We start from the raw sequence: 21996 nt of genomic DNA on the forward strand, positions 1-21996 counted from the left end.
TCTCTGTAGAAATGGGCACAAATCTAATGTGCTCTAGATGCTGCAACCCTGTTCTTGTTGGCTATTATGATTTCTTACTAAATCTATGAAAACTGTGCGAGTCTGTGAGCTGTTTCAGCAGCAGCAAAATAACTGCCATTAGATGTGTAGATGGGCAGTGTGCGAACACAGCAAAACAGAGCCGGTTTATCAGATCATCTAGACGATATCTTACAGTCTTGATGATCTGATTTATGAAAATGCTTCAAAGGAGATGTTACAGTTACATACCTGTAGGCAGCAGCAGCTGTGGTGCCACAGATCTGTCAGGTAAGAAGCTGCATGTTGCAGGAAAAGGATGAAAATGTGAGGGGGCTAAAAAAAAAAACCCAATGTGCAAACCCTCCGACACACACCTGCCTTTTCACAGCCGTATCCTTACACTTAAAGCTCAAAATTGTCCTGCAAACTGAGGCTGAGGCTCCCGACTTTGTTACGAAAGAGCGAGCTGTGGCTGTGCAGACGTGCAGAGGCTCCCAGATCGCAGCAGCTTGTTGGTGCGCTGGCGCTGCTGTGTGCTGACTGAATGCATGCCCCAGTTGCGCGGTTTTGCAGAGCGAGAGGTGCTGAGAGAAGCCGCTCCGCCGGTGAAGAGGAAGGCTCCTTTCTCTGTGCGACACCAACAATCAGACGCTTCTAACGCAAAGACGCGATCCCACGCTGGTCCAGTGGGAGCTGCCGTACACACCTGTATGCACACACAGAAAATGTAGCCTATTTGTCAATTAGACAGTAAACACAAAAAGTTAGAACTTCCGGTATTCGGTTTCAAAATAAATTGTTTACTATTAAAGGAAGACATTTACAATAAGCTGGAGAAATGGGTCACAAAGCAGCGCGGAAGCGTCACAACCGTGATGTATTATACTGGGATTTTATGTGATGGACTAACACAAGGAATATGATATATGGCAAGCAACGTTTTTTTTTTTTTTGGAAATGAGAAAATGTGCTGTGCATTATATAGGGTCCTCAGTCCCCGGAGTTAACCCTTTCCAGAACCACTTTTCGTTGCAATTACAGTTGCAAGTCTTCTGGGTACGTCTCTGCCACCTTTGCACATCTAGAAACTGAACGTTTTGCCCACCCTTATTTGACTGACAAGACAAAAAGCCCCGCACCATGATGCTGCCACCATGTGTTATAATCGGTATGTTGTAGTTTCTCCACACAAGGTGTTTTGCACGTAGGCCATTAAGTTGCATTTCCGTCCACATGTTGGTTGTGTCTCCCTTCGGTTGTGCCAAACTGGAAACTTGACTTCCTCTGGCTTTTCTTTGAACAATGGTTTTTTTTCTTGTCACTCTTCCATAGTGACAGATTTGTGCAGTGCGCTACTATTGTCCTATCAAGAAATTCTCCCACCTGAGCTATAGATCCCTACAGCTCCTCCATAGGTTATGGGCCTCTTTTCTGCTTCCATTATTAATGCTGATCAGTCCTGTCAGTTCAGGCAAATGGTTGCACCGGGTGTTATTTAGAGGGATCATATTAACAGTGGCTGAACATTTGTGTTTGTTATAATTTTATTTAAGTTGTAAAGAAATCACATAGATAGATAAATAAATAAATGAATAAAGTGTTAGCAATGTATTTAGCAGTTATAATACTTGAACTGTATTAGGTTTTCTTTATAGACAGTAAAATCTTATTGGTTAACCTTTGCATCAACTCGACTGCTTACCAATCTACTTTTTGTTAAATGGAAGATTAAATCAATTTAAGTTATGCTGAAGCACAGAACGTTTTGACTCAGGTTTCTTTGTTTGTTTAACTGTTTTGTGTATTGTAGTGTTACACTTTTGGCCCTCCATACTTACTGGCTGTAGCATTATTTGATTTTATGACAACCCTTTGCCAAAAAGAGTCTTCAAATGAAACTTCCTTCTTGTTCTGACACTACTTATATAAACCAAAACTTACATGTTTCTGATAGAAGGTACATATATATTTTTTTTAATTAATAACTGAAATGAATGGTGATGTTTAACCAGTTTTATGTTGTTGACTTTTTTATTTAATACAACTATGTAAAAAGAAATAATCTGATCTTTAGGTGAAATGTAAATGTACATTTGACTTCAGGTCAGATCCTGATATCACTGCCAGGCGAACAGTGTATCTGCATGACAAGCCATTTTAATGCTGATAACTGAGTGCTTTCAATAACATGGGAGGTTTAGAATAAAAAGAAGGAATTGTTTCATTTGTTTACATGATTATTGTGATAAAAAGTACAGCTGAATACATAATTTGATGGAAAACCAGGATCATATTTGATGGACAACATAATGAAACATCAACATTGAGTCATTATTCAGGTGAACTTTGTGTCATGAAGACAGTTTTTTTCATCTTAAATGGTAAATGGACTGAACTGCTATAGCGCCTTTCCAGCCATACTGACCACTCAAAGCGCTTTACATTAGAGCCACATTCACCCAAACACACTCACTAACGCTCACACATTCATACACAGATACGCAGATCGGTAGGCAATTTTGAGGTTAAGTGCCTTGCTTACTGAGCCACAGTCGCTTCAAGGACAATTGCAGGCAAACCAAACTGTTACGATGCATCCCAATGCATTACATAGCCACTATAACTATCTCCTCAAGCAGACAAAGAATTTGGTTTTTCTTTGTATGTGCATATGCAAAACACAGCTAAACTGCATAAATAAAACAGCAGAGTCCTAAAAATGTTTAAACCACAGTATCCTATACTGCTAGGTGTAGCTTCCCTCAAAATCCTAGCAGAGCTATGTTGATGCCTACTGGATTATTTTTGTTTAAATATCTTTTGTTAAACCTGTGTTGACAAGAACCAAGTTGTTCTCTTCGGTTATGCATATAAAAAAAATAACTATTTAAATTGAGGCACATATATTTGACTCCACTTTGTTATTTTTAAAAGATTATTAAAAGATTATCATAATAATTATACCGTCATATCGTTGATGTTTATTAAGATGAATGTGTTTAAACACAAAGTAATGGTTCAGCATTTAATGTGTCACAAGTGCCTTTTGACTGTTCTTATGTGCATGGAATTAAATCTTATTTTATTTTATGGTTAAAGAAGATTTCTCCTTAATTAAAACTAACCTGCCTAGTTGTAAAAGGTACTGGCTACTTAATCTGAAGAGAGCACATGTGTGTTGCTTAGTTACATCGAGAGATCGATGTGATGAAAACACTTTTTTTTTTTTTTTCTCCCCTGATACCAAAACTAACTTTTTGTAAACAGCGCCATCTAGTGGAATGTTGGTGTTAGCGAACTGAGCACAAAAGTACGTCATTTTATGAGATTTGAAGAAATGTTCATCTTGTCTTACATGTTCATCTGAAGTTGTAGTTAATTTTCACTGTAGACTTTTGAAAATTAACACTTTATACTGACAATGCAGCAGAACATAAATAAAAGTCTGAACACAGTTTGTTCTAAAAAGAAGGTTTGGTGTTGTCCAATGCATAAAAAAGCTTTATTTGCAATATTCTTTATACTTTCAGTCCAATAGGTTTCAGCTCCGAGGAGAGTCCTTAGCACAGAACCAGCCGTCTTTACCTATTTCTTCATGTTGAGACATTTGAACAAATATCACTATAGAGAACATGACAGACAGGAATCTAAATAAATGCTTCCACAAAGTAATTGCAGCATTGCTAAAGAAACAGCATTTGCAATGTACTATTTAAAATACACCATTAGTTCAAAATGAAATTTTACAAATCCTGCCTGTTGCATTAACAACGCAACTTGTTGTAACTGTCTCTCTCTTACCATTGCAGTCATTGGTGGGCTGGTACCTATTTAAAAACTGACAGCCTCCTTAGGTTAAATGCACTAATGTTATCTCTTTAATTCCACTTGTTATAATGAGGTTTTTTTTTCTTTTTTACACAGAACGTAGATTTATGTATTTTCCAATGTTTAACTTATTGTTGTAAAATGTTCTGTTTTTATCCTTGGCAGACCTGTCACCATGCAAATCTGTACTCATAGATTTGACAGCTTTTGAACCTTTGTTTCTAAGTCAAGAGACATTAAATTTATTACAGTGCATGGGAAGAGTGAAAAAAAGTTATTAACATTTCCTCTGCATCAAATTAAAATGCCTGTATTTTAAATGCATTCAGGAGCAGCTGGAAATGCCAACAGCACCAAACTGAACTTCAGTTTCAGCCAAAGTTTGAACAACACCCAAATAGAAGCACACCTTTACCTGATCTTTGAAAGTCCGGAGGAGCAGCTTCAATTATAATCTAGGTAGTGTCCGAAATCAGACACGTGTAACCTGTGACAAACCTAAATGCATTGTCTTAAGGGTCACGTTAGGTCTTTCTGATATTGTCTGCAGTGTTGTCTTTCACCGCTGGCTGTCAGTTGATGGATTAACAAACAGACTGTACCAAAAAAAGAATCAGTCATGTTATGAGATAAATAACATGACTGATTGTACGAGGAAGGCTGCAGGGTGGCAAAGCACTTGGCTTGCAGTAAGGACTGGGGTTGGAATCCCGATCTGGGGTCTGCATAGAGTTTGCATGACCATCCAAGTGGGCGCCCCCTGGTTCTCCTCCTCTCACAATCTAAAAGCATGCATGTTAGGTTAATTGGTATTTCTAAATTGCTCTTAGGTGTGAGTGTGTGCAATGCATAGGTGGATTGTCCTGTTTATCTCTGTGTTTACCTGTGAAGGCCTAGCATCCTGTCCAGGGTTTACCATGCCTCTTACCCAGTGACCCTCCTGAGGACCCTGCACAGATAAGTGGGTATAGACAATGGATGGATGTACAAGAAAACTATAAACTAATAGGGGATAACCTGGTACACATTGCCTGATGCCATCTCGCAGAGCCAGACACCACATCATTTGCATGTTTAAGTGGATGGTTTATGAAAATTAGACACACAAGGTCATTGTAAAGGGAAAGTCAGCAACTCTAAAATCAAATCCAGTTTGTACTGATATTTAATGATGGTGCTGGACCAGTGTTTAGATGCCTTTGTTTGGTCAGTGTGAATGTACTACATGTGAGAAATGATGCATAACAGGAAAAGTAGGAAAGTCATTTTATTAAAATACCATAATTAATATTAATTAGTATTAATAACAATATACAATGACTAATTTGTTTTATGTAAACCAAATTCCTGCATGTAGGCTTGTGCCTTGACTACTGCTTCTGTTTTTTTACTTTCTGTGTTTGTCCTCTCAACTTCCAATCTGTGAAGACCGAGGACTTGAATTAGATATCAACTGGATCTGTTTGTCTGTAAAGTGCCTTGAGATGGTATTTGTTGTAAATTTGCTCTGTACAGACAAAACGAATAGAAATGAATTATTACTCTTCATTGTCAATCCTACCTGTTAGACTGATGACCAAAAGCAAATTAAAACCAAAGCATTTTTACAATTAAATCATATTTGTTCAGACCTAAATCCATTTGAGAATCTGCTGCAAGACTAGAAAAATGAATCATAATCATAATCCATCCATCCATCCGCTTTCACAGCAACAGCACCTCCTTGTGGTAGAATAAGATAATTAGATCAAATAATTATCTGAATTTTAATTCACATTTTACTATCATTTGAAATAATATTAAATGAATACAAGTGCAGAAAAATATTTATACATTTACATAAATACTATATTAAACACACAAAAGCAAAACTGGAAACTTTGTTCAAATAATTTCTTAATTTAAAATTCGAACTCACAAAATGTATTGTAGTTACAAAACTGTTATTAGGTAAATATTTTCTTTGCAAACACGCTAACATACGTATTCTGAAATCCTGTCTCATAAAGCAACCCTTTCCATTCAATAACTTGAATGGAACCTAAATCAATCATTTAAGTTAAATTCAAGTTATTGACTACTGCATTCAGAAGACAGATGTGAATTATTCAAATTTATTTATACAAATATACAGAAGAATATACTGTACAGGATCACAGTCTTTTGGACATTTGAACAGTGTTACTAGATGTCTATGCCATTCTTGAAAACATTCCTATAAATTAAATAATTCACTTGAGATGGAATTACACTACATGATACATCAATCATTTGTAGAGAACAAAGTGAAAAGGTTTTAGGCACATTTTTAACAAATTGGTGAAAAAAATCCCCAGCAGGAAGCAGTCTGCAAGGTCACAGTTTGTTAGGATGGCAGGGGGTTCATAGAATAACATATATGAAGAGAGCCATAATGGCAGCGCTGATGAGCCCAGAGATAGGAACTGTAACAAACCAGGCGATAAAGATATTCCTGAACAGACGCCAGTCAACTGATTTCCTGGAGCGCAGCCATCCTACAGCCACCACAGATCCCACCTGTGGGCACGGAAGAGTTATTGGAAGTATGTACAGCGCCTTGCCATTTGAACTTTTCACTTGTGTCACCAAAAAACCACAAATTTCAATATACATTTTTGATGTGATGGAGCAACAAAATGTAGTGCATAATTATAAAGAGGAAGGGCAATAACCCATGTGTTTTAAAGTTTATTTTTGGCTCCAGTGGCCTTTATTATTTTTTCAGAGCATTGTTTGACAGGGAGTAGGCAGGAAATGGTGTGGAAAGAGTGGGGTACGGGAGTGCAGAGGGCATCAACAGGCCAGGATTTGATCCCAAGACAGCCTGCGTCGAGGACTGAGGCCTCCATACATGGGCCGCGCGCTGAGGTACCTACGCCACCAGCCGGTGTGATAGATTTTTTTACAAACAGAAATTTGAATCCCCCTGCAGCCCTTTTTAATCTAAAACCCCAAAATAAAATCCAGTTCATTCAACTGCCTTTAGAAGTCAACTAATTAGCAAAGACACCAACTCTAGGACATAACATGGTGTTGGCACTATCGTATGTTTGGGGATTATCAAGGACTGCGAAGCTTGTCAGAGTTGATGGGAAGATGGATGAAGATAAATATATTTTCAGAATAATCCTGGCAGAAAATCTAAAGCTTCAAACTGGGACTGAGCAAGACAGATGCAAAACACACAGCCAGAGTTACAATGGAATGGTTTAAATCAAAGCATACTCATGTGTTAAAATAGCCCAATCAAAGTCCAGAGCTACATTTAATTTAGAATCTGTGGAAAGACAGAAAATTTGCTATTTACAGATGCTCTTCATCTTACCACACTGAGCTTTATTTTGCAAAAAACGGGGAAAAACTTTTCAGTCTTTAAATGTGCAAAACTGGTACAGACATACCCCAAAAGACTTGCAGCTCTAATCAGAGGCTGCTTTTGATATGGGAGATATTGCTGTAGGCCCAGTGCAGTATCACCTGTTGGGTGTCAATATGACTAAAAAACATGTCATTTGTCCAATTGCACCACAGAAAAAGTTTTATTTTGCTTATTAGCATCCAGCAAGTGGGTAGTACTGGCTGTACTTGCAACAAAAGTAATTCTGCAAAAAACTGACTCGGGGAGGCCAGATTCATTTGCACGCCACACTATTTAGAGTATTTGTTTTAAAAAATATATAATTTTGCTTCCTTTATGTTGGTCTACAACATAAAATCCCAATAAAATTGATTAAAGTTTGTGGTTGTAACATGAAAAATGTGAAAAGGTTCAAGGCATATGAATAAGTTTGTAAGGCACAGTTGTAAATTTGACATATATATCACTTTCATAACATGAACAAAACTATATCTGTTATGAAGTGTCAGAGATATTAGCTTTATTACCTTGCAATGTGTCGTGCTGATAGGAAGACCAACATTAGATGCCACGACAACTGTGACAGCTGAAGCCAGCTCAATGCTAAATCCACTGCAGAGAAAGGAGAAGTTCATCTTTTACCACCTGATAAATCATCACTCCTGTTGAGAAGGGGTATAGCTACGAGGCATACCTTGAGGGTGTAATGGGTGTCAGGTCTTTACCCATGGTCTGGATCACCCTCCTTCCCCAAACCCAGAGTCCAGCACAGATTCCAACTCCACCATATAGGAGCAACCAGATGGGCGTAGGAGCGTTCGACACCACAGACCCACTCTCATAGAGAAGCCAAAGGGCCACCAGTGGGCCAATAGCATTGCTAGAGATAGAAATGGAATGCAAGTCATGAAAAAGATCATACATCGGTAAAGTGGAAAAAAGACCCTTGCTTACCTGACGTCATTTCCCCCATGAGCAAAAGAGCCAAAGCACGCGGTGAGTATCTGCAAAAATTGGAAAAGCAAAGACACTGCAGGTTGGTCAATCTCCAGCTTGTCCTCCTCCACGACAACGTTTTCATCGGCTTCCTGAGTCACGCTTCCATCCAGGACAGAACTACCACTAGTCATAGCTGAGTTGTAGCTGCTGTGACTGTCCACCCGAGGTCTCCTCTGAAAGCCAGTGTCCACATCCTTGTATTTAGGATCGCCTTGGATACCATATATAGCCATAGTGTAGGATGTGTAGCTGTTGTTCCTCCTCAGGGGCCGCTCCTCCGTGTCACTGTCACCAATGCAGTCCCCAACCTTGGCCTTGTGGAGCTTATGCAGCAGGTCCTTGTAAAGGCCAGAGTCCTTGTGGATCGTATGTGAGCATCCACTGTGAGGATCAGTGATCGTCATGTGGCCAACAGAGCCATTCAGACCTGTGAGAAAAGCTCACTTTTAACATGGTTTAGGTAGCTCAGTCAAAGCTACCTGTGGTGTTATTATATATTCATAACTATGACAATGGAGTGAAACATTTAACATTTCCAGCAACAGATATAGAATTTCTCACCATTAGAGATGTCAAGATCTTTAGCTTCTATGTCGTTGTTTAGATCAGCCTCCTCTGAGCCTCCAAGTTTAAAGGCCACCTTCTGACTTTCTGCTGGAGAGTTCTGCAGATGCAGGTCAGATGGACTTTGGGGGTGCTCTGCTGGAGGTTTGCTGGAGTTCTTCTCCATCAATGGAGTCTCAAAGGGAGCAGGAGCTGTTTCCCCTGAGATATGAGACACTAGAAAGTCAAACAACTTGCTGTCTTGCAGAGAGTCACAGTAGGGCATCATTTACTGTTTAATGTATTGCTGGTGCATCTTTGGTGATAGAGTATGCCATTCAACATGAAGCAAATGCAGTTTAAAAGCCAAATAAACTAATTTATACCCTTATAAATCATACCACTAATGATTTATAGGATTTTATGTGATAGACCAACACAAAGTAGTGCATAATTGCGTTATTGCAGAAAATACAGCAGTACAGAATTTTGAGGTATTTCTCCACCATCTTTGCAAAGAGACTGAAGTTTTTCCTAAATTTCCTTTGCAAAATAACTCAAGTACGTAAAAATTAAGGAGGAGCAGTTACTGGAATACATGACAGTAGAATAAATTAATGCAAGGATCATGGATCAGGCAAAGATCTCCAGAACTAACACAGAGAAAATAAGAAAAGAGTACAAACTAGAAACCAAACATCACCTAATATAAAAATACTAACCATGAGAAGACAAAGAAATTAAGAAACAGGAATAACAGGGAAACAGGAAGTAAAGAGAGTGGAGTGCACTAAGACAGATCACCAAAATATTTGACAGTGTTTAGGGTGATGTCCAGTATTTTACACCAAACATAGCAATGTTCTGTTTTAGTTTCATATGACCGAAGCACCTTCTTTTCCTTTCACTTCTTTGTTTTGTTGTAATTTGTGTTGATGCATCAACAAATCGGCAATAAAACACATTGAGGTTTGTGGTTGCAATATAGCAAAATGTGAAAGAGTTGAGTGGGCATGATTACTTTTGTGAGGCAGTGTAGTTTCTAATCAGTGTTTTAGTAGTTTCTGCCTCCAAAACTGTCCCATTTACTCACGTTCAATTTTCTTCTTTAGGCGTGGACAGACAACAAACCAAACAACCAGAGCGGTAATGATGGCACAGCCCAAAGAAAGGCACAGCGTACCCCACCACGGCACTCTGTCGAAGCCGAGCACTACAAGCAAAAGAAAAGGGACATGCTAGGAAAGGATGTATCAGAAAAAAAAGACACACAAACAGAACAGTGTTCAATTTACTGAAAGGTCAGAGAAAACTGTTTAGCATTTACACACCAAACATTTACTGAAATAATATTTCCTTAGCAGCAGGACAGCAGGTGTCATGTAATCTGCCCCTTCCTGTGTAACCATGTCGACAACTGTCAGCATGTCTCTCTGTTTTAGGACAACCATATCAGTGAAAATGCACACCCCTCTAATCAGATACTGAGGAAGAGGCCGGTGTTGCAACATAGAGATAAAAACTCATTTGCTGCCACTTTAATAATTTCATTTCTCCTCGAATATTTTAACTGAAAAGCCAATGGGCTGTACCTTTGCCATTTGAAAGTGGATTAAAATTACCATAATATTTTTTGCTTGTGGGCAACTGGATCAAAACTCCAATTAAACTCAACAAACAGTATGGGTGTAACCTATCTCCAACTTCCACGCAAAGATGGACTGGCCTCAAACACCGTTAACCGCAGGCGTGCAGGCAGATAATCTAATTTTTAGTTCAAAAACACTAAACAGAGCTAATGGATTTCCATAAAATTTTCAAAAGATAACTGAGATCAGCTTGTACACAGCATGAATGTGAAAAAATGCACAGTAATTTTGCACAGCGAGACTATTTGGACGTTCTTTTCCTGACCCACCCACAGCAATGTGCAGCCTTCATTTGAGCCCACTTTGAAAGTTCAATCCTGCTACAATGGAATAAAAAAATCCATTTAATATGGAATATATTTTATTCTATTTAGTTTAATTTAATAATATTAGCTAAGAATTATGTTAATAATCGAATAAATTCTCATTCCTTGGATCCTACTTTTCAACCACGCTTGACATTTTCTCTTTCACATCTTGTTCCAGTGATTTTTTTAAGATGTTCTGGTTTGGTGTGTCAGTGTGATACTCACGTGGAGCTCCTGTAAACATGATGGAGAAGAGGTTGATGCCCATAGTGATGGCATAGAAGACAGGCAGAGCTCTCAGTCCGTTTGGTACAGGGTTAGACTGCGAGAAAGAGACTTTTCTGGGTTGTGTGCCACTTTAAAACTTGTTAAGTGTCTCAACAAGAAATGGGTATGAAAACGTTTAGCAAATTCAGGTTGGGGAAGTAAACATCCAGGTGTACCCATCCTTTAAATCTTGCCTTTTAGATTAAAGTTTGCTCTGATTAGGCAGACATCTAAGAGCCTTATAGATTATGTATTTCAGCCACGGCAAGATAGCCGACAGGCGTTTCCTCACAATCATGCAAACAAGTGAGATAAAACTGCTAAAGCCTCTAGACCCAGATACCACTGGTGGAGAATACTCCACGTTTAATCTGAAGCAGGCAACGGTAAACCGAGAACAAAGGGCTACTTCTTTACCTCTAAAGTTGGATCTAGATCTGGTAAGGACCTCAAACCCAACTTGACCTTATTCCAAAACCAGCAGGATGTGCTGCTTGCTGGGCTCAGTATGCTAACTGCTAACTGCTATTAGCAATACAAGCTAATAACACTACATTCCTTAGTGTTTTATGCATTCCAACAATAAAGCACCATGTTTACAACAGACGTTGTGGTGTACCGTGTGTGTACTATTTAATGAGATACAAAGTATAAGAAGTACAAATAAACAACATTACTGCAGTTTTCATTAGGTTTCAAGCTTTAAGACGACCGTTTCGAATTTTGAGGTCGGGGTTGGCAAGAAACCTTTCAACTTCTGACTTAAGTAGACCATATTATTTATTTTTCCAATGTGAAAATGTGAAATGTGGTACCCTTTAATAAAACATACAGGGTCAACGCATGGGAACAGTTGTTGTCTCTGTATATCCTTATGAAAAAAATTAAACATCTTGTTGTATTAATGTTTCTAAATCTCTGTCATTATGGTGATACTTAGTAGCCTTAATATTTATTGAGGCTGTACTTTCAACAACAATAATGTAAATAATAATAAATGTATCAGCCACATGAGTCATTCATGACTAAACAAGAACTTTAAATATGATTTCACTGGGGTATCATTTCACAATCTAATCATACAACTGTTTGTTTAAACTACTTACCTTGTTCAGGATGAATATGCGGACGGAATAAAAGAGAATTCCCGACATGATTCCCGACAGAATAGGCGACAGGAACCAGGATGCCACTTGAAATAGAACATTACATATACAATTTATTTACCAACTTGTCCCTGAACTTGTTTTTTATAGATTCTTCTTCATTTTTGTTTAAATGCCTGGGAAAAAGAAAGAATATTCACCAATGCGTAGTAGTTCCATCCATTTGACCCCTTGGTGGCCTCTCGCTACCATTGAAAAGCCAATTGTGGCTCCAACAATGCAGTGGGTTCCAGAGATGGGGAGCTTCAGGAATGATGCAGCCAGCTGCCACACAGCAGAGCCTATAGTACAAAAACCACAGGTTTAAACAATTGTTTATGGTCTAAACATTCTCACTTTAAAAACAAAAATACAAATCTGTGTGAAAGCTCACCACACATGGCACTGATCGATCCTGCCATGAGGACATGTTCTGAGCCATTGTACATCTGTACGTCGATGATCCCCTGACGGATGGTCTCGCTGACCTTTGCCCCCAACAGCACTGAGCCCACCGTCTCAAAGATGGTGGCCAGGATGCAGGCCTGCCGCAAGGTGACCACTCCGGAGCCTACCGCCGTACCAAAGGAGTTTGCGACGTCATTGGCTCCCACAGAGAATGCCAGGATGAAGGCGATGATGAATCCGACCACCAAGAGCCAAAGGTAGTCCGACATGTCTGATTGGGAGGCCAGAGCTGCAGCGGTGGCAGCAGCCAGTGTTGCTAATGTAGTTGTATCCATCAGTACTTTTAATGTTATTCTACTTTAAAAAAAAAAAAACACACACACACACTAATTTGTTGTTTGATAGCAACTTCTGAGGTAGTATGTAGTAATAAATAATATTTAAACCACCATGGTTAAGAACAAACAAACCTATTAGTTGAACTGATTTAATCTATTGCTAGCTGGGTATGCAGGGTTTCTCTGTGAGGCTCATCATGAAATGACCCTGTATAGAAACGGGAGAAGAGTTCATTGTGATCCTCAGATGATTCCCGCTGTAAAACACAAAAATACATGAGTTAGTGGACACCATCCTGTAGACAAGCAAACACTAGACTGAGTTACACATTGACAAGCAACCCGACAAAAAATAGGTGGCACGCATCATTTAGCTTGACATGCAGGATTTACTCAATTATGGCGGGGGAAGTTATTTCTGCCAGTAAAACAAACACAACTTGTTTGACTGGTGGCCTGAAGTTAACCAGAAAGTGTCTTTCAGGGTAATAGCTAATCAGTGTATTTAAGCCTTTAAAGCAGGCATCATGTTATTCCCATGATAAAAAAACGGAAGAACCTTTTAGATGATTTAAGAAGGCAAAGAAGCCATGTTGCCCATCTCTAAAACTGCCACCGAGTGTTACTATTAAACATTAAACTGGTTCATTGACAGATGTAGTCGTTTTGAATCCGATGAAAAACTAACAAATTTTCCATTAGATTGGATTCCTGTTTAAATGCATCAAAGTACAGGTCCTTCTCAAAATATTAGCATATTGTGATAAAGTTAATTATTTTCCATAATGTCATGATGAAAATTTAACATACATATATTTTAGATTCATTGCACACTAACTGAAATATTTCAGGTCTTTTATTGTCTTAATACGGATGATTTTGGCATACAGCTCATGAAAACCCAAAATTCCTATCTCACAAAATTAGCATATCATTAAAAGGGTCTCTAAACGAGCTATGAACCTAATCATCTGAATCAACGAGTTAACTCTAAACACCTGCAAAAGATTCCTGAGGCCTTTAAAACTCCCAGCCTGGTTCATCACTCAAAACCCCAATCATGGGTAAGACTGCCGACCTGACTGCTGTCCAGAAGGCCACTATTGACACCCTCAAGCAAGAGGGTAAGACACAGAAAGAAATTTCTGAACGAATAGGCTGTTTCCAGAGTGCTGTATCAAGGCACCTCAGTGGGAAGTCTGTGGGAAGGAAAAAGTGTGGCAGAAAACGCTGCACAACGAGAAGAGGTGACCGGACCCTGAGGAAGATTGTGGAGAAGGGCCGATTCCAGACCTTGGGGGACCTGCGGAAGCAGTGGACTGAGTCTGGAGTAGAAACATCCAGAGCCACCGTGCACAGGCGTGAGCAGGAAATGGGCTACAGGTGCTGCATTCCCCAGGTCAAGCCACTTTTGAACCAGAAACAGCGGCAGAAGCGCCTGACCTGGGCTATAGAGAAGCAGCACTGGACTGTTGCTCAGTGGTCCAAAGTACTTTTTTCGGATGAAAGCAAATTCTGCATGTCATTCGGAAATCAAGGTGCCAGAGTCTGGAGGAAGACTGGGGAGAAGGAAATGCCAAAATGCCAGAAGTCCAGTGTCAAGTACCCACAGTCAGTGATGGTCTGGGGTGCCGTGTCAGCTGCTGGTGTTGGTCCACTGTGTTTTATCAAGGGCAGGGTCAATGCAGCTAGCTATCAGGAGATTTTGGAGCACTTCATGCTTCCATCTGCTGAAAAGCTTTATGGAGATGAAGATTTCATTTTTCAGCACGACCTGGCACCTGCTCACAGTGCCAAAACCACTGGTAAATGGTTTACTGACCATGGTATCACTGAGCTCAATTGGCCTGCCAACTCTCCTGACCTGAACCCCATAGAGAATCTGTGGGATATTGTGAAGAGAACGTTGAGAGACTCAAGACCCAACACTCTGGATGAGCTAAAGGCTGCTATCGAAGCATCCTGGGCCTCCATAAGACCTCAGCAGTGCCACAGGCTGATTGCCTCCATGCCACGCCGCATTGAAGCAGTCATTTCTGCCAAAGGATTCCCGACCAAGTATTGAGTGCATAACTGTACATGATTATTTGAAGGTTGACATTTTTTGTATTAAAAACACTTTTCTTTTATTGGTCGGATGAAATATGCTAATTTTGTGAGATAGGAATTTTGGGTTTTCAAGAGCTGTATGCCAAAATCATCCGTATTAAGACAATAAAAGACCTGAAATATTTCAGTTAGTGTGCAATGAATCTAAAATATATGAATGTTAAATTTTCATCATGACATTATGGAAAATAATGAACTTTATCACAATATGCTAATATTTTGAGAAGGACCTGTATGTATCACTAATGTTCATTTGATCTTCATTAAACTCAAAAAAGTGCATTATAGTACATGCTGTTGATATGTTTATAGATAGAAAATAATGGGATCTCTTGGTTTTGATGCATTTAATGAAAATAATTCATTTGATTTTGATCCATGTTTAATATCTCACATGCTGATTAGTGACCACATTTGATTAAAAAAAAAAGAGCAAAATCAGATCTCTGACCTGACTGGCGCATTTCTGTGTTAATATAACAGGCTCTAAGAAAACTAAGATGTCCTCACAGCCAACAAAATAGGAAAAGAATAGATAAATTAATGTAAAAACTAAATATTCATGGTTTGTGTAATAATAAAAGAAGACTTCATGTCCAAGTTAACTCAAACACAGCTGCCATACATTGTAAAAAGTTCTGCTTTATTATGTAATAGAATAGGCATCACTAGACCTATTTACTAGGGCCCCTGTCCCAAGATATATCGTGTGTGCCCCACTAAAACAAACAAAAAAAAATATAAAGATCCACTTAAAATTAAAGGATAGTTGGACTGCTTAGAAGTTACACACAAAGGAACAAGCAAAGGTCACAGGACAGTTTCTGCAGATGAAATTGTATTGTGAAGGTAGTTACATAAAAAAAATAAAAAAAAATATTTACTTAACAAATTCAGCAGGAAAGAAGGAAACAAAGCTTTTTTGTTGTTGTTAACTTGTATGTATTTTATATGTCGACTAGTTTTTTATGCGTCTAAAGAACACAGATTGCAAAGCTACACTTATACATCAAACGTTTGCATACTGTACATGTATTTGTTCATGGTGTTATATCTAGCATTGGGAATTACACAAACCCTTAGACTCTGAAATCCATGTTTCATATGAAATTCAGATTAAGGCAAAAAACGTATATGAAAACACCTTTTTTAAATAAAGAAATAAAGCACCTAATACTTTAGAATAATTGTCCTTTTAAATAAGAGATCTCAGCAGTTTTGACCCAACTTACATCAGGTGGTATGTTAATCTCCTTAGTTGACCTTACATAATTCAAAGTGACCAGGGCCCCGTCTCAGGAGGTGTGGTTAACAAACTCAGAGTAGGAAGCACATACCCTGAGTAGACCTACTCCACACTAACATAACCAGGACTTTCGGTTTCAGAACATGGCGTAACACTTGGGTTACTCAACTCTGAGTCAAGAGGGCACAAATCACCATGGCAACGTGGAGAAATAACTCTTGAAGTGCTTACTTCTCGCCGATGGAATTATAAATATTGATGACGGCATTTGGAGAACATTGGCACATATTTAAGAAAACAAGCAACGCTTTTGCTGCTGCAAAATAGCAAGAGTTAGCGTGGCAGAGGCCAAGTCAATGTGTGAGAATTAAAGCTGTATCCACGACACTACGCCTATTCAACGTCCACTAAAAAATAAACATAAAGTCTGTGTGTATTTGCAATAAATGCTTGTCTATAGGTGCAACCCAGCAGGCACATAAAGGATGTGGCAACAAATCAATATGAAATATAAAAACTGTTAAATTTAGGTAAGGTCCATGTATAAGCAATTATTATATTTAACATTTACCAACTGAATTACACAGCATTCACTGGCTATATTCAACATATGCAATTAATGATGCGTAAGAAGTTAAAGGTTGACTTAATATGAAAACAGAGTTGACATGCAACTGAAAATGAGATATTTTTCCTCCCTAAAGCTCCCTATGAAACAGCAGTACAAGGTGTAGAGTATTACACAGACCCGGGCCACTTGGCTTCCACATTGCTGATTCTGTCACTGCATAACATATGATCTTCACAGTACAAAACTACAATTAGCTGCTATGTCAACTACATATTGAACAAGTGTATTTAATACAATATAGAACAGAAAATTCTTTATTGTCCCACAATGGGGAAATTCAGCTGTGTCAGCAACAAAGCATAAGGCAATGAAAGCATCCAGGTTCGTACATCACTAAAACCATAGAGGTTACCGGACTAAATGCTATAGGAAGCAGTCAGAAAAAACAATCAGGCTGTATAGCAAAGGAGAATAAAACCCAGGATAAATTAAATTATTTTTTGAACATACAGTGTGCACAAAAGGCCTACTCAGATTAATTAAATTAGAGGTGCAGCATAGTCAGGTGACATTGATGGTGACATAATCAATATAAAAACTGTGCAACATAATATAAAACAAATAAAACATATTTTCCTTTATTTAGCGAAGGAGCAGTGAATGTAACTGTCATGTATACAGCCAATTAGCCTGGAAACCCAGAAATATATGATTAGATAATGCTTGATTAACAAAATGTGATACAGACTAAATCATGGCTTTCACTGATACCTGCAGTTCTTTGGAATTTTTCTTTTATCAGTCTTGTAGGTCTGTGACAAGGGAACACCACAAAACTGTACAGCGGGGATGCCCACACTTGTTCAGATTGCAAAGCTACTTATAAATGTCCAAGTAAGATCTACCGTCCGATGGTGGGAGGAGGCGGCTCCTGTCTAAAAGCTCCGTTTTAAAATTACTTTTAACTACACCTATATGAAGGTAGATTTGTCTCAATATTATTAAATCAAACAAAAAACTAATCTCAGTAAAAAAATATTAAGTTGTGATCAAAACTTTCAGAGTTGTAACGATTTTTTTTTTTTTAAATGGAATATTTTATTTTTGGGAGAAAAATCAATTGTTTGAAAAAACGTTTTTTGATTAAATGACTAATTTTTTCTCATGAAGAGAAAAAAGTTATTTGCAAAACATAAACTTTTATTTGCGCATGTCAAAAATCTTTGGTTACGACTCCCGCTCTTTTGGTTTTGACTATGGGGTAAGAACGCTGTCAAAAACAACGTGTATGTAAAGACGGAAATGTGTGCATATTAGTCAAAAGTTGTGCATAAGTAAAATCCAAAAGACGTATTGTATATTTTCTCCATAAGAATACAAAATAAGATGTTACAGCTTCAAGAAATTACAAACACAAAGTTCAAGTTTACAGTTGTGGTTTATTCTTTATGAATACAATATGCTATAACAGTTTGTGAATACGATTTATTTTCTTTGAGAATACGAATTTACATCAACAACTTGGTGTCTCGTGATCTCAGGCTTGGAATATAGTGGGTGGAGTTATACAAAGATGTACAGTAAGTGGCAGTGTGCACCTCTGAATTTGTTGCGAACCGCCAACAGAAGAAGAGAAGAAGAAGCACTAGCGCGAAAAGAACCGTGGCCCTGTAGACATCTGTAAGCAGCTGAGGAGATGAAGAAGAGCTGTAGTTGTACCTTCTTCAACAGGCGAGGGGCGTTTCTGGTCCAGGAGAGGTCAGAGGAGATCTGGATGATCTTGCACTTTAAGCTGTCCAGACCACTTCCCAGGATCTCATCGACCTCACCAAAAAGAAGCGTTTGTGGTACTTTGTTGGGGTAGTTGTGTATTTCTCCAGAAATCTACAGTGAAATTATGAAATACTAATTCTGGTTATAATATAGATGACCCTCTAATATAATCTGAAGAGATTGTGTTGTCACCTCTCATGGTTTTGGAGAAATAAATTCCTGAAAGTGGGACAAATGCATATATTGGTTGAGCATTTTGAGGTATTTTGACAAGATATTTCTCCAAAACTGTACAGTAAAATATAAAATATTTATTATTTTACATAAAACATGAATGTGAAAGTTGTAAAAATGTAATTAATATAAATGTTCTGTAGGTTACTTTTCTGTTTTCCTCTTATTTTCTCAACCGTTGCCAGGATCGGCGTCCTTTCTGCTCCATTACCGTAATGCACCTTGTATGCGCGACGCTAATCTTTAAGAGAGAGCTGGTGTCGGCTGGCAGGACAACATATTTCTGACTGTCGGCTCACCTAACCACAGTTTTCTTCTGTACAAGTCTTGCAGTTCGAGCGGCCGCTTTAGTCAGCGCTAACCAATAGGGAAACGTCTTATATCGTTCGTCTTTAGGCCCCGCCCAGGATGTTCATGTTTCCAGAACTCACAATTCGTTGAGTTCAACCAAAAACATGCGCAAATAAAAGTTTATGTTTTGCAAATAACTTCTTTCTCTTCGTGAGAAAAAATGAGTCATTTTAATCAAAAAAAGTTTTTTCACACAATTTATTTTTCTCCCCAAAATAAAATATTCCATAAAAAAAAAAAAAATTGTTACAACTCTGAAAGTTTTGATCACAACTTCATATTTTTTGATTGAGATTAGTTTGTTTTTGTATTGAATATTCCAAAAGGTTTGACCACAATTTATTTTTTTGATTGAGATTAGTTTTTTTTTTTTTTTTTGATTGAATAATATTGAGACAAATTTACCTCCATACACCTAAGCTATTTGTACATAATGCTACAGTCCGTGTCGGGGCTCGAACCCCGGCACCCTGCCTGACAGATAGACAGATAGGGACAGAACCACGGATGAAAAGCATCCAGTTAATGTTTGTGATCAACATGATGGGTAGTTCAGGTGCAACGGTAACATTCATGACAGCATGACGTACAGTGGCTTTTCAATGACTTTCTGCGTCACCTGTTATACAAAGGCTACGTTGGCATAAAAACGAAGTTGTGTCATTGAAATCAACTTTTGAGTATGACGAAAAACAGTAACGCTCGAAAATATGTTTATGCGGAAAATAATAAGACGTCTTATTGCGGTCTAACCAAGCCCTCCTGACGGAGATTTCTGAGGAGTAGTGGCGCTCCAACGTTTCCAGGCTGCTGCAGAAAGACCGCAACAATTCTGACACTGTCCTTGTTCCAGGTCTCAAATAAAACGTAAATTAAACCCAGAGTCAGTTCAGAAAATCCTGCAGCCGAGCAGGGTTGGTTCACCAAGTAAGCTGCAGGGTTAAACTGACTCAGGGTAACGGCTTCTGGCTTTCTGAAACCGAAAACTCGGGGTATGCACATACTTAGCCCAGAACTTACTCTGAGTTTTCACTGACCCTGCTTTCTGAAACGGGCCCCAGATAAGAAGGGAAACCGCACGGTAAAGTGAAAAAAGCGAGACTTACGTGTGAGACGTAAAGTTGTCCTCGGAGTGCTGGTGTCGCTCCGCTCTCAGAATGCTTTTGTCAGCCGGCAGCAGAACCAACAGCTGGAGGATGACCGCGCAGGGTGAGGGGTGGTGGGGCCAATGCGGCGGCCTGCAGTCTTGGTGGGGCTCCTGCTGGAAGCTGCTTTATATGCGGAGCCGAGCAGCGGGAGACCCGCCTTTTCACTCTGGTCATGGGACAGCAGCGGTACAGGAGCTAATGTTTAGCGTGTTTGTTGACAGGGTGCAGAATAATTACAGCTGTCCGCTGATTATGTCTTATCCTCAAATTATGTTGTACTTTTACAGCCGGGAAAATATGGTATAAACTATTGTTTTGGTTCATGTTGTCAATTTTTCAAATTAGCTCGTACTGTTCTAAGTATAATTTTACTTTTACACAACCATTGTAATAAACTACAACTTCAAAACATTTGAACCCAGTAGACTTGACTTTGGGGGCACCTGCTGGCCCCCAACCCTAAAAAAAATCCTGATTGGAACTCATCAGCTCATCAGCATCTGACGCACTAGAAATGTCAATTTTTGCATATTCTCCTAAGTTTTATGTATGACATATAAAATTATTCACCGACATTAATTATTAAATTACTATTAGTAAATAAATAACGAGGGTCATTTCTCTGACTTATTCATTTGGTGTGGCAGTCATACAGCAATTTAATGCAGACTTAGCAGGGCTGGGAAGGAGAGGCCAGTTTCATCAGCCATGCTTACAAGCATACACAGATAACTGTCAATTATCTGTTGATTAATTTACGTTTGTAGAGGGATGGAAATGTGACCCGAGCACAGACACTTCCAAAATGAGTAGTGAGTGATGAACTTCCTGTCAAGATACTCAGAGGGTTAGGTCATGTTTTTCAGCATGTTCCTTAATATGTTCTATAGGTCTTGCCTTAAATATTCTGTTATTTTGGACACTTGGGTTTGCCATATAATTCATTTCCTTGTGCTAATTATTCTTAGGTGTATTTCTTTAGTTAATTCTTTGTTTTTCTTGTGATCCTTCTACATTCAGATTGTTTCCTGTTAGATCTCTGTTTGGGATTCTAACTAGGATTTCTTGTTCAGTTCCATTCATGTTATTTGTCTTATTTGTATTCTGTCTCAGATACTTCACATTTCCTCTGATTGCTCTGCCTCTCTTTGGCTCTGCTGCAATTAATTCCCTGTGATTAGTTCTTTGGGTCATTTCTCTACCCTTACTTCAGCATATACAGGTCCTTCTCAAAATATTAGCATATTGTGATAAAGTTCATTATTTTCCATAATGTAATGATGAAAATTTAACATTCATATATTTTAGATTTATTGCACACTAACTGAAATATTTCAGGTCTTTTATTGTCTTAATACGGATGATTGTGGCATACAGCTCATGAAAACCCGAAATTCCTATCTCACAAAATTAGCATATTTCATCCGACCAATAAAAGAAAAGTGTTTTTAATACAAAAAACGTCAACCTTCAAATAATCATGTACAGTTATGCACTCAATACTTGGTCGGGAATCCTTTTGCAGAAATGACTGCTTCAATGCGGCGTGGCATGGAGGCAATCAGCCTGTGGCACTGCTGAGGTCTTATGGAGGCCCAGGATGCTTCGATAGCGGCCTTTAGCTCATCCAGAGTGTTGGGTCTTGAGTCTCTCAACGTTCTCTTCACAATATCCCACAG

General features: G+C 38.6%; 2 protein-coding genes across 6 annotated transcripts in view; both read right to left on the reverse strand.

Annotated features, from left to right (window-relative positions):
- The window catches only part of dtx1 (deltex 1, E3 ubiquitin ligase), a 72384-nt gene extending 71633 nt beyond the window's left edge, over positions 1–751 (reverse strand). Inside the window, exons 1-2 of one of the 3 annotated variants that reach the window (XM_047380187.1) lie at positions 396–750; positions 271–317 (exon numbers count right to left, since the gene is read on the reverse strand). The gene's annotated coding sequence lies outside the window, so the exon portion shown is untranslated. Of the gene's footprint in view, positions 1–270 lie in introns of all 3 variants that reach the window. The other 2 variants (XM_047380189.1, XM_047380186.1) reach the window with 2 other exon arrangements.
- A 4349-nt stretch (positions 752–5100) lies between these two features.
- On the reverse strand, positions 5101–20442 carry slc20a1a (solute carrier family 20 member 1a). 3 transcript variants are annotated; one of them, XM_047380165.1, is made up of 12 exons: positions 20276–20442; positions 13018–13142; positions 12534–12933; positions 12301–12441; positions 12101–12186; positions 10953–11049; positions 9864–9983; positions 8789–8992; positions 8183–8654; positions 7923–8108; positions 7756–7840; positions 5101–6387 (listed from the first exon to the last, which is right to left on the reverse strand). In XM_047380165.1, exons 3-12 carry the CDS (start codon positions 12880–12882, stop codon positions 6232–6234), a joined length of 1896 nt encoding a protein of 631 aa, XP_047236121.1. In that variant the 5' UTR covers positions 12883–12933; positions 13018–13142; positions 20276–20442; the 3' UTR covers positions 5101–6231. The 3 variants fall into 3 exon arrangements, with proteins under 3 accessions (XP_047236121.1, XP_047236119.1, XP_047236120.1); XM_047380163.1 differs by having other exon boundaries at positions 12534–12901; positions 20276–20441; XM_047380164.1 differs by having other exon boundaries at positions 12534–12904; positions 20276–20441.
- Between the last annotated feature and the right edge of the window lie 1554 nt (positions 20443–21996).

Source organism: Girardinichthys multiradiatus, chromosome 12 (assembly GCF_021462225.1).
Source record: "Girardinichthys multiradiatus isolate DD_20200921_A chromosome 12, DD_fGirMul_XY1, whole genome shotgun sequence".
In the NCBI taxonomy this organism is placed as follows: domain Eukaryota; kingdom Metazoa; phylum Chordata; class Actinopteri; order Cyprinodontiformes; family Goodeidae; genus Girardinichthys; species Girardinichthys multiradiatus.

Bases quoted from the DNA above. Each gene is read 5' to 3' on its own strand.
- slc20a1a (XM_047380165.1), bottom strand. From the start codon at position 12,882: ATGGATACAACTACATTAGCAACACTGGCTGCTGCCACCGCTGCAGCT. The intron at 11,050-12,100 runs GTAAGTAGTTTA...TCTTTCTCGCAG, and splicing joins GCATATTCATCCTGAACAAG to TCTAACCCTGTACCAAACGG. The intron at 9,984-10,952 runs GTGAGTATCACA...TTTTGCTTGTAG, and splicing joins CATGTTTACAGGAGCTCCAC to TGCTCGGCTTCGACAGAGTG.